We start from the raw sequence: 12,527 nt of genomic DNA, 5'->3' as shown, positions 1-12,527 counted from the left end.
CCTGAGGGAGAACTGGTCGTGACGGAGGGGCTGTGATCAAACAGGGGGTCGGCCAGGTCACCCAGGTGCCTTTCCACCCCAGGTGTGTGGCCCGCGCTGTCTTTCGCTCTGGCTCCTCCCCTCCGGTTAAGACGCAGTCGGGGTGGTCGGGAGGGGTGCCTGGGCCTGTGCAGGAGCTGGGAGCCTCCCCTGCGGCGGCCCTCGGACTTCCCATCCGGGCAGGCGGCACTGCCACCGCCCTGTGTTCCTCGGCCCTGAACGGTCGGACAGGCGTCCCTTCCGGGAGACACCCTGTCTGCTCGTGGGAAGTTTCTTAGGCTGACCTGAAGGTTCCCCGTGCAGGCTGCTGCTTCTCTCTCACTCGCACATTTATGTGGTGACCAGAGACTCTTCCTGTGGTGGCTTTTGTCACGAGCTACATTTTTATGTTTAGGAGATGCCAGTAAGCAGCGGGAACACGGGATGTTTAATAACAGGCTGTTTGTTCTCTTCCTCAGGGCGTCACTTCAAGAAGCACCACGGTAGGCTCAGGCATTCCCTGAGCGCGGCCCCTGGACTAACGAGCTATGCCCCTGGGGTCGCAAGCCGGGCGAGATGTATAGAGCAGGGGACGCGGTGCAGCGTCCGCTTCACGGGCCGGCGCCCCCTCGCCTGAGGAGTGTGGAGGTGGCCAGAGGACGGGCAGGGTACGGCTTCACGCTCTCTGGCCAGGCGCCGTGCGTGCTCAGCTGTGTCCTGAGAGGGAGCCCCGCGGACTTTGTGGGCCTCCGGGCCGGAGACCAGATATTGGCCGTCAATGAAATCAACGTGAAGAAAGCATCCCATGAGGACGTGGTGAAATTAATCGGGAAATGTTCTGGTGTCCTGCACATGGTGATTGGCGAGGGCCTCGGCCACGTGGAGTCCTGTTCCAGCGATGAAGAGGTTGGATTTTACGAAGGAAAAGGCTGGCTCAAGCCCAAACTCGATTCGAAAGCGTTAGGTATAAACAGAGCCGAGAGAGTCGTGGAAGAAATGCAGTCTGGTGGGATTTTCAATATGATCTTTGAAAATCCTAGTCTCCGTGCAAGCAGTTCCGAGCCCTTGAAATTGAAACAAAGATCCCTTTCGGAGTCAGCTGCCGCGCGATTCGACCTTGCACGTGAAAGCGTACATCACCCGAATCCCAACCTGCTTTCTAAGGAGGAAATATCAAAAGTTATGAATGACGATTCCGTTTTCAGTATCGGCCCCGAGAATCACGAAGATTTTGCGTTAGATGCGAGTATTTTAAACGTGGCCATGGTCGTGGGCTACTTGGGGTCCATCGAACTTCCTTCCACGAGCTGCAACCTGGAGTCCGACAGCTTACAGGCCATCCGTGGCTGCCTGCGGCGCCTGCGGGCGGAGCAGAAGATCCACTCCCTGGTGACCATGAGGGTCCTGCACGACCGCGTGCGGCTCTGCACCGACCAGGCTGCCGTCCTGGCCGAGTACCCGGCCGAGAAGCTGGCCTTCAGCGCCGTGTGCCCCGACGACCGGCGGCTCTTCGGGCTCGTGACCATGCAGACGAGCGACGACGGGAGCCTGGCGCACGAGGACGAGGGCGCCTTGCGGACTTCCTGCCACGTGTTCATGGTGGATCCAGACCTGTTCAATCACAGGATCCACCAGGGCATCGCTCGGCGGTTTGGGCTGGAGTGCACGGCCGACCCCGACACCGGCGGCTGCCTCGAGTTCCCCGCATCCTGCCTGCCGGCCCTCCAGTTCATCTCCGTCCTGTACAGAGACATGGGCGAGCTGATCGAGGGCGTGCGGGCCCGGGCCTTTGCCGACGGGGACGCGGACGCCCACCAGAACACCAGCACCAGCAGCAACAGCGACAGCGGCATCGGCAACTTCCACCAGGAGGAAAGGAGCAGCCGAGTGCTGGTGGTCGACCTGGGTGCCGGCTCCAGCAGGCACGGCCCCGGCAGCGGCGGCGGCTGGGAGGGCGCGGGCGGGAGGGGCTCCCAGCCCCGGGGCGCCCCCTGGAGCGGGGCCTTCTGCCTCGACCCCGAGGGGGGCCCCCCGTTCGAGGCCGCCCCGCAGGCGGACAGGTGCCGGGACTTCGGTAAGCACCTAGGGCCCGCTGCTCACGTGGAGCTGCCCCCGGCCTCCTCGCGGAGCTCGGTCCCCCCTTCCAAGAGGGGCGCCGCGGGCCACGGCCAGCGGTGGCTTCCGGTCCATGTCCTGCAGGAGTGGCCATGCGGACACGCCAGTGACCAGGAGTCGTACACGGACTCCACCGACGGGCGGTCCAGTGTGAACTGCGGCACGCTGCCCCCGCCCATGAGCAAGATTCCCGCGGACCGCTACCGGGTGGAGGGCAGCTTGGCACAGGCCCCGCTGAGCACCCAGAAGAGGGACTGGTCCAGGAAGGCTTTTGGGGTGCAGAACCTTTTCGGGCCCCATCGACAAGTTAGAAAGACTAAGGAGGACAAAAAGGTAAGCCCGCTAGGCGCGCTCTCCACACGTGAGCTTGATTTCGTGACGCGGTCTGTCCCTGGTGGAGCGGAGCGTGTTAACGGCCGAGTCTCCGGTCCCGGCTCCGTCGGGCTGCCCTGTGCCCCTGTCGCCACCACGGGGTGTGTTTGGTCACGTGCTGCAGGCTCTGTCCTGCCGGGGAGCCCTCTGCGTGCTGCCCCCTCTCTCGGGTCCTGGGCGGGACACCTGGGCGGGGGCGGGTGACGCAGCCTGGGCTGAGGCCTTCCTTCCTTCGGGCCCTTTCCTGCTGCCGGTGCCTAGGACGGTCCTGTCCCTGGCCCCTTTGGAGCCCATGTCATCTGTGGGCTCGGGCAGCACGCCCTTTTGAGGTGAGAACACAGGGGTTTTTTTTGTTTTTTTGGGGGGGTGTTAATGTTTTATTCACTTATTTATTTTTTTGAGAGAGAGAGCGTAAACGAGGGAAGGGCAGAGAGAGGGGGACAGAGGATCTGAAGCGGGATCTGCGCTGACAGCAGCAGGCCCGATGTGGGGCTCGAACTCATAAACTGCGAGATCATGACCTGAGCGGAAGCCAGATGCTTAACTGACTGAGCCACCCAGGTGCCCCTGAGGTGAGAAAATTCTTGAAGCACAGAGACTGTTGACTTCAGGACAGGGAGCTTCCCAGGGTGTGGATCCTTGCTCTGTGTCCTTCATCTGGAAAATCCTGCTGTGAAAAAAGTGGCAGCCGAACTCAGCGGTGGGCTGGTGGCTCGGCTGCCTGCTCGCCACAGATGAGCATCAGGGGGACCCGCCGGGGCCAGCACTGCCCTGAACGTGCCTGTGTCCCTTTGGGGCCCTCTGCCTTCCTCCCCGGGAGCTCGGTGTGGAGCACGAGGGCCGGAGTCAGCGTGTGGGACTTTGCTCAGCAGGGGGGTGGCCAGCGGCACTGGTGGGACAGGCCGGGCCACCGTGTGGTGGACCCTGTGGCCGTGGAGCGGCGTCTCCGAGGCACTTTCCTCAGAGGACTTTCGTGATCATAGAATTCCTTTTCTGCTTGGGTCCGCGTCCTGGTTCTCAACAGTGGAAAATGTCACAACGAATCCCTGCGAGGGCGGCTGGCTGGCGAGGGCAGGGTCCGGGACAGAGGAAAGGGGAGGGGCGGCTTGGCGAATATTCTGTTGGCAATCACACCCTTCCCGTGTCGTAGTTTTCACCCTAAAACACGTTAAAGACAATAGAAAGCGGGAGGAACGGACAGACTCCCCCCCCCCCACTTTACCTCCTCCAGGAGGCCATGGCCCCATTTCCCGGTATCTAAGGATGGATGTTTGTTTTTATAAACAGTTGTGATCGTGTGGGTTTTCGACTCCTGTTTCTAAACTGCGGGCGCTTGTGGTTCTGCCACAAGCACACCCCATCCCTCGTCCCCCCGCCGCCCCGGGGCCGAACCGCACGAGGCCTGTGTTCTCGGGGCGCGGCCGCCCCCGCCCGGCTCCTTCCCACCTGCCCCCGCCGAGCCGGCTGTGGTGTGGGCTTCTCCCACCCGAGCCTCCTGTCAGCCGGGGTGAGCTGGGAAGCGAAGGCCCGGAAGGTGGCAACCGTTTCCCGAAATCAGACACGTCAGCACCTCTTGGAGCACGTGTCCTACCAGTGCGTGCACTCTCCAGCTCCACTGCTGGTGTGTCAGCGCCTGACCACACGGGTGGAAAGAAATGGGATTTGTGCGGCTCTCTGTGGACCGGGTGCCCCCTCGCCCGCCCTTCGTCCGAGGTGAAGGCCCTGTCTACACGCTGTGGAGCTCCCCGCCGTCTCAGACCGCTCCCAGTGCAGCTCTGACCTCGGGGAACCCGTGGGGCAGGGGTGCTGTGGCCCCCGTTCCGCAAGTGACCTGACTTGTCCTCGAGGGGCTAAGTGACTTCTCTAAGGTTTAAGGTTTAATAGGACGAAGCAGGGTCATGATTCAAACCGTGGGCTTTTTTTTTTTTTTTCTAAGATTTAATGTTGTTAGAGCAGTTTTAGTCTTACGATAAAAATTGAGAAAGTGCTGACACTTCCCACATACCCTCTGCCCTGACACGTGCACAGCCTCCCCCACTGTGAGCACCCCCACCAGAGAGCTGCCTCGTTACGACTGACGGACCTCCACCCCCGCGTCATCACCCAGAGTCCCCAGTTCACGTCAAGGTCCCTCTCGGCGTGTGCCTTCCGCGGGCTCGGACACACGTGTGATGGCAGGCAGACCCGCCGTTACTGTCTCGCCCGGCGCAGCCCACTGCCCTCAACACCCCTGGGCTCCGACCTGTCCTGCCCTCCCCGGCCCCCAGCCCCCCGCCACCGCTGATCTTACCGTCCCCGCCATCCTGCCTGTTCCGGAATGTCCCGTGGGTGGTCGGCCACACGGCGTGCAGCCTTTTCAGACTGGCCGGTTGCCCTCAGTCGTGCGCGTCCACACTTCCTCCGGGTCTCTTGCCCGCTTGATGGCTCGTCTCTTTCTAGCGCCAGGTAATATTCCGCCGTCTGGAGGGACCGCAGTTTATTCGTCCGTCACCTGCTAAGGCCACGTTAGTTACTCCTGGGTTTTGGTGATTATGAATAAAGATGCTGTTCACACCCGAGCTCAGCTTTTGGTGTGGACGTAAGTCGTCAGCTCCTTTGGGTAAACGCCAAGCAGCGTGATTGCGGGATCCGGTGGCGGATGTTTACTTCCGTGAGAAACCGCCGCCGATCTCCCGAAGCGGCTGCACCGCGATTCTGAGTTCCCGCCAGCTGTGACCGGCAGCTCCTGTCGCTCTGTGTCCTCGTCACGTGTGTGTGTGTAGGGGGGGGCAGAGTCCTGGATTTGGCTGTTCGGGCGGGTGTGCAGTGGGGGTCGCGCTGTTACTTTGATTTGCGTTTCCTTGGTGACTAAGACGCTGACCACCTTCTCCATGCTCCCCTGTCTTGTGCTTGCAGCCTGAGGCTGGTCTCGTTCTCTTGACGTGGTCTTTCCCAGAGCAGAACCTTTCCATTTCGACGCAGTCCAGCTGATCGGCTCTCGCTCACGGATTGCGCCTTCAGTGCTGTGTCTGAACAGGCCCCACCAACCCCAAGTCCTCTAGCTTTTCTCCTGTGTCGTCTTCGAGTTTTATAGTTTTTTATTTCCCATTTAGGTGAATGACCCCATTGGGGTTGATTGCTGCGAAGGCTGGAAGGTCTGTGTCCACGTTCATCTTTCTGCACGCGGACGTCCCAGGGTTCTGGCGCTGTGTGTCGACACCGCTGCCTTCGCTCCTTTGTCAAGACCCGTGCGTGTCCCTGTGAGGGTCTCTGGCTGCTCGGTAGCCATCTCTCACCTTGACCGCAAGCGTGGTGACAGTGAGGTGCTGGCTGTCGTGGCTCGGGCCGTGACGAGAGGCTGAGATAGCGCAGTGGCATCTGTGTGTTTCTCCTGTTGGAAAGTAACAGTCTGGCGCTCACCAGTTGACCCGAGAGGGGTTCTGTGAGCTCGTCAGGCGGGGTGTCTTTATCTTTCAATCTTACTGACAAGGACAGTCAGGTTTTTATGCGTCAGGGGATTTGCCCAAGTTCCAGTGCAAATAAGTGCTGACACTGAGACTGCTCGCGGTCCGTCCCGCATAGACTGGTTTGTGACCTGTCTTTCCTCTGCAGTGGTGATGGGACACCCAGTTCATCTCAAAATAAGTGGTAATGAATGGTGTTTTATTGGGTTCCGCCATAGTCTCTTGAAGGTTATCAGTTGCTTTTTACCTTGCTCAAGGGTTTCTCCTTCATTAGCTCAGCCTAATCCCACAGCCTCCCTTGCTGTAGCAGCAGAAGCTTCCAGAGGCTGGGGGGGTGGTCTCCTGGTGTCCCTCCTGGAGGCTTGTCAGGATGAGGACGGGGGGACGGGAGTGGGGTGCCGCACAGTGGGGGCCCCGAGTTACTCCCATGCTTCTTGGCAGAATTAGGCTGCAGCCCGGAGACAGAAAACACACCAGGATCGGAGCAGGGAAACAGAGTGGACAAGTGCTAACTAGACCAAAGGCAGCGAGCTGCCTGGAGGGGGAGCCCTCGGGGACCCTGGGGCAGGCCCCACAGCAGGGGCGAGGCAGAGGCCAGCAGGGGAGAGGCTGCAAGCTGGGAGGCTGCCCCTCAAGGCCACGCTGCCGGGCCTCGCCTCTGGGTGCTGACCGAGCGCGCTGTCCCCACGGAGACAGTGTAGAAACCCGTCAGAGCCACTGCAGGACTGGGCGGCTGTCCCCAAGAAAAACGGCACAGCACCGCTCACCGCCGCCTGGAAGACGTCCAAAACCAGAGCAAGCTCCTGTTGGAACTGTGATACCTCCCTCCCTCGAGGCCTGGGGGACACCCCCCCCCCACCCAGCGGAAGCCTGGAGGCCAGCAAGCCATGGGGAAGGGGCTTCCTGTCCTGGTAACAGCAGGAGTGCCAGCCCCGGGGGCTCTGACTCTTCCTCCTGTGGGGAGGCCAGAGGGGAGGCAGAGGCACAGACCGGGCAGGTGGGGCCTGGGCAGGTGGGGCCTGAGCCGGTGACACTGTGGGAGAGCTAAGTGGTGTTTATAGGTAGATGATTTCCCGCTCTGTTTACTCTGATTTTCTTTTTGCTGGGTGTCCGTGGCCAGGATGCACTAAGGGAGCGTGTGACTGAGAGAGGGGTTGACGGGAAAGAGAAAACCCAGGACCCTGAAATGCTGTCTGTGTCATCAAAATGATTCAGCTACATTTAACTCGAATTAAGGATGTTTAATTCTGCTTCTTTGAAAACTGATATCCTCAGACTAACATTAATTAAAGTATCTGGTTAAGTAGCAAAATCCGTTGTTAAACTTTGCACATAATGGATTTGGGAAAATTTTTAAATGCAAACATGTTATTTATGATACTACCTAAAGGACTTATTGTTGTTATTTTGAAGTGAATTAATAAAAATTTTTAAACGTATCGGTTTAATATGGAAATTGTCAATAGATGACGCCCACAGAGACAAAAGCTCTTGGGGCCTCAGTGATTTGTATGAGGGGCATCCTGGGAGCACAGTGTTTGGGGACCACTGCCCCGGAGAGGCTTGCCGCTTTGTAGGAGGGCCCCGCTAGGGCTGAGTCCTTCCAAACTGGCAGTGTTGGTGAGAGCCTAAACAATACCTTTCTGATCGAATAAAATGAAAAAAAATGCTGAAAAAAAAATGCTGTTAACATCATGCACTCATTTAAAAGTAGGGGTGCCTGGGGGGCTGTCGGTTAAGGATGCAACTGGGGCTCAGGTCGTAATCTCATGGTTCGTGGGTTTGAACCCCTTGTCGGGCTCTGTGCTGACAGCCGGGAGCCTGGAGCTGCTTCAGATTCTGTGTCTCCCTCTCTCTCTGCCCCTCCCCTACTCGCTGTCTTTTTCTCTCTCTTGAAAATAAATAGTAAAACATTAAAAAAGTGTTTGAAGTAATAGGAGTTTCAGCACTGTTACCGCAGGACTAATTTCACAGTGTCCTAAACGCTGTATGTGGAGCGCGTCCTCTGTAACGAGAAGGTGTGGGCAGGCCAGGCTGGCGTAGAGGCCGCGCCTTTACGAGGACCTGTTCCTTCTGTGTTGTGTTGCCATCCCCTGCCCGTGACCCGCGCCCAAACTCCAGGTACAAGACAGTGTCATGGGGGGGCGCCTGGGGGGCTCCGTCAGTTAAGCATCGGCCTCGATTTCCGCTCCGGTCATTATCTTGGGGTCGTGAGTTCGAGCCCTGTGCTCGCGAGAGTCGCCCTCTCTCCCTCTCTCTCTGCCCCTCCTCCGCTCAGTCTGTCTCTCTCAAATAAGTAAATTAATTAAAAAAAAATAGCGTCATGCCCACGTTGCGGCGGGCAGGGAGCCACGGCCGGAGTGTGTTTCTGTTCCCGCGGTGCCGGGTGGGTCGGCCGAGTCCCGGGACAGCCCTGCTGCAGGGAGGCTGGAAGGTAGTCGTTAGCCGCTCGGCAAGATTCCCGTGGCGTGTCAGGCGTCCGCCCCGCGTGGTGGGTCCACGCACCACCTTGTGGGAGGCTCCCCCCAGCACACGAGGTGGAAGAGGTCACAGAAATACGCATAGCCAACACAATCCCATTTTTGCGTAAAAAACTCAGCACCCCTCAACTAAACCTGTGTTTTACAGGATACATCTGTTTAAAAAAATAAAGTGTACATATGTTTATGTATAAATACACGGGAAAACATTCAAAGGAAGCGCTCCAAACCGATAGTGGGAGCTACCTCGGGGGTGGGAGGCAAAACTGGGGATGGGTCCAGGACGTTTTGTTTTATCTTCTGTTATTTTCAGTTTTTATTACGGGAACACGAACATATTTTACCTGCTAAAAATAATTCCTTTGGAGAAAAAAATGGTTTTTCTTAATTCTTTTCCTGAGAACAGAGTGCGAGGCCTGGCACTGGATGCCCGAGGCTGGGTTCGTGTGGCCCAGCCAGCGGTGGGTTGGGCAGGGGTCAGGCCAGGAGGGGACTGGGCCCGACAGACAGGTCTTGTACAGTTTCCCAGCACAATGAGAGGAAGTTTTTTTGTTTGTTCTTTAATTTTTTTTTATGTTTATTTACTTTTGGGGGGGGCGGAGAGAGAGAGAGAGAGAGAGAGAGAGAGAGACACAAAGTGTGAGCGGGGGAGGGGCAGACAGCGAGGGACACACAGAACCGGAAGCAGGCTCCAGGCCCTGAGCTGTCGGCACAGAGCCCGACGCGGGGCTCGAACTCATGTGAGACCGTGACCTGAGCCGAAGTCGGACGCTCAACTGACTGAGCCACCCAGGCGCCCCGAGAGGAAGTTTTAAAATAGATTGTAAATAAAAGTTCCAGAGAATACTGAAGAGGCCACAACTAAGGCTCCGTGATTTAAATCCTTCTGCAGAGAGCGGCTTTGCTCATTACCCACCCTGTGTAAACAACGCCCCAAATCGGAGGGAAGGGAAGCAAACAGATGGGCCGGGAAAGTCAGCGGGTGGCCGGTGCCCACGAACCCGACAGTGCAGGGAGCCTCCGCGGGTCTGCGCACCCCTTCCACGCCAGGAGCCCCTTTGCAGCAGCGGAGCGCCGTGGGGGGGGGGGATCGGGTCCCTGTGGGGATGCGGGTCAGGTTCCGGGGAGCTTCCCGGGGAGGCAGGACCGGAGGCTGAGGGACAGAGACACCGCTTACCGCCCTGCTGTGGTTTTATGTGGTTTCCAGGGAAGGCCAGCGCCTTGAGAGCTCAGCGGCCGCGGTGCTCCTGCGGGAGTCAGCAGGGTTTGAGTCCCGCAGCGGCGCGTTATGTAGCTTGTAGCCGTGCTGCTCTCTGGGCTTTGTAAACAGTGGTGACAACTTGTTTGGTGTCGTTCCACCGCGGTGGCCGCGACGCTGTCTGCAGCTCCTTCGTCTCCACCGTGACCGCAGCAGTGCACACACTCGCACGCGCACTGAGCTGGCGGAGACGTGGCGGTGCCGCTGCTGAGCTTCCTGCTCACGCCTGCGTCCCCGGCTGTGCGGGCGGAGGAGGCCCCGGGGGCCGTTCCGGTGCTTGCTCACCTTCGCGCAGTTTTTAGTATCTGCCCTCGTTCGTGTTGACGGGAAACGCCGGGTCTCTGGAGCGGGGACAGGTTTGATAACTGCCTCACAACGACCACACTCGTTCCTGGCGCTCGATCCTTAGCCCTGGGCCGTCGCAACGGCAGCCTCGTCAGGTGTCGCCCTGCACGCACCGGGGTTGGGCTGTAGGTGAGGAGACCTGAAAACAGGAATCGGGGAGCTTATACGCACGCTGGGAGGGGACAGAGACCCTGGCTCTTTGAGCAAGTGCCCTTGGAGACAGAAGGGAGGACTCTGGGTTTTCCCTCCTACGCTTTGCAGTGTAGACAGATGTGTCCGGAGGGAGGGGGACACGACCAGCCCCTCCCCAGATATGCTCATCTCATCTCTGAGACGTGAGGACTGACCCCGGGAGGTGAATCTGTCCCAGAGTCTGCCCTGTCTGTTCCCTCGTGATTTAGCGGCCGAGTCCAAGACCGGGAGACTCTGGGTCCAGGTTCTCCGGCTCGGTTTCCCGACGGTCCCGTGCCGCTAGTGTGAGTGCCAGACGGCTCCGGGTCCTTGCCGGAACTCGCCCGCCGGGCTTCTGACTTTCCTGCCCGTCTAGTGGATGTGGAATGACACTCTACAGTGGCTTTGCCCGTGAAGACGTTGCTGAGGGACCTGCTCACACCTGTGCCCACTTCTGTTGGGTTGTCTTTTTTCTTGATTTGTAGAGGCTACTACGGATACCGGCTACTAATCCTGCGACGATTGTGTCGCACATACACTGACTCCGTTTGTGGCTTGTGCTTTCCGCTTGCTCTGTGGGGACTTGATGAACAGAAGCTCTTGACCTTAATGTCAACCAACTTGTCAGTCTTCTCACGATTTTCAGTGTTGATTCCTGACCTCATCACTATCCCGAGGTCAGGAATATTCTTCTTTTTGTCTTAAAATTGTTTTGCAGTTGATCTTTATGAATGGAATAAGGTGGGTGGCAAGCTGATTTTTCCTCTCTCTCCGATGGCTGTGGGGCTGCTGTTACTCACGTGTGCTCTGTTTCCCATGTCCGTACCTCCCCCAGTACTTGACTTTTGAAATTGAGGCTTGGTGATGAGTCTTTGCATCCGAAGTGCCGGACCTCCTTGCCTTATCTTGGCTGTGCTGAGCCTTGCTCTCTCATGTAAGATTTTACAGTAAGTTTGTAAATTCTCCAAAACGCCACCGACGTATTTTTGCAATTGTATTTTCGTCTGTAGACCCATGGGAGAATTGACATCCTTAGAATGTTGAGTTTTCCTATCCGTGAAATTGGTATTTCTCTCCATTTACTTAAGCTTCATTTTCTTTCAGTAAAATTTTATAACTCCCTTTTTTAAAAATTAGATGTATTTAATTAGATTTATTTTTAGAGCTTCCTTTCTGTAATCAGCTCTGGGACACTGGGGTCTGTGTCCCCTTCCCCTGGCCAGCAGGGTCCCCTCTGGCTCTGCCTCCAGGGGTCCTGGGAGAGTGGCCAGGAGGGAGGAGGAAGGTCCAGAGGAACTTCTCTCTCTTCACACGGGAAGGGGGCGGTGGAAGCAAGCAAACAAACGCCGAGGGTTCTGCTCGTGGGTGAACTGCTGGAGTGCGGCCACCTCCATTCGGTTCTGTGCAGGGGTTTTCTTCTGTCCGTCTCTCTCTCCTTTACGCTTCAGAAGCCCGCGGGTCTGCGTGCGGGACCAGGTGTCGGCTGCGATGCGGTGGCCCAGTCCCGGCCTGGGTGTCGTCTGCAGCCTCCTGGGCTTAAAACTTACACTTCGGTCTTGTCACAAAGCCACGTGCTCCCTGCCCACTCCCCCCAGATAAGGATTTGGACCAGCACACATGTGAGTTGTGCGAAGGGCTCGCCTCGTACGAGTGTGGAGGCTCCCTTGCTCTAGCAACGGACTGACGTTTGCCGCGTGCTCACCTCGGCTGTGGCCGCGCGTTCCAATGGCTGCTGGCTTCCCTTGCCCGTCGGCCCTGGGCCCCCTGATGCTGGGCACTTAGGTGCCCGCATGACTCGTCTTCCTTGGCTCTTGCTCTTCTCCCAGCCCTGTGCTAGGCAGTAGGTGTTCAGAGGACAGAGGGCCCGGCTTCCTGGACCACTTTGTGCCCCGGGGGCGGGGGTGGGGGGGACCCAGCAGCCTCGGAGGGGGCCCCAGGGCAGCCCCGCAGCCAGTGCAGTTAGCGGTGGCCTCTGAAAAGAGGAGCCTGGGGGCCATGGCCAAAGGCGGGGTGGCGAAGCGGGTGCCCGGAAGGGTCTGGACGGCAGGGACCAGGCCTCACCCGCTGCGTGGCATCCCTGAAGGGTGCTGAGCAGGGGTACCGGGCAGGTGTCAGGGAGCACGTAGTGCAGGGCGGGGAAGGGGGAGGGCCCCAGAGGAGGCTGGCCACCCCACACTGGCCCTGGGGCCAGGGGGAGCAGTGGTCTGGAAAGAGATGGCCGGGCTCCGGATACATTTTATAGATGGAATCAGCTTTTGCCTATTTTTTGAAAAAGAAATTTCTTAGACAAATTCTTCTCGAGAATGGGTCGTATTTGGTCACCTG

General features: G+C 58.3%; 1 protein-coding gene across 3 annotated transcripts in view; it reads left to right on the top strand.

Annotated features, from left to right (window-relative positions):
• Positions 1 to 12,527, top strand: part of RGS12 (regulator of G protein signaling 12) — a 118,017-nt gene that overhangs the window by 22,591 nt on the left and 82,899 nt on the right. For all 3 annotated transcript variants that reach the window (XM_047847303.1, XM_047847304.1, XM_047847305.1), the window contains exon 2: positions 498 to 2,466. In XM_047847303.1, the coding sequence (XP_047703259.1) occupies positions 595 to 2,466 (1,872 nt within the window). In that variant the 5' untranslated portion in view covers positions 498 to 594. The remainder of the gene's footprint in view (positions 1 to 497; positions 2,467 to 12,527) is intronic.

Source organism: Prionailurus viverrinus, unplaced genomic scaffold (genome assembly GCF_022837055.1).
Source record: "Prionailurus viverrinus isolate Anna unplaced genomic scaffold, UM_Priviv_1.0 scaffold_45, whole genome shotgun sequence".
NCBI classification, from domain to species: Eukaryota; Metazoa; Chordata; class Mammalia; order Carnivora; family Felidae; genus Prionailurus; species Prionailurus viverrinus.
The sequence above is the reverse complement of the archived record's forward strand: the minus strand, read 5'-3'. Positions and strand labels throughout refer to the sequence as shown.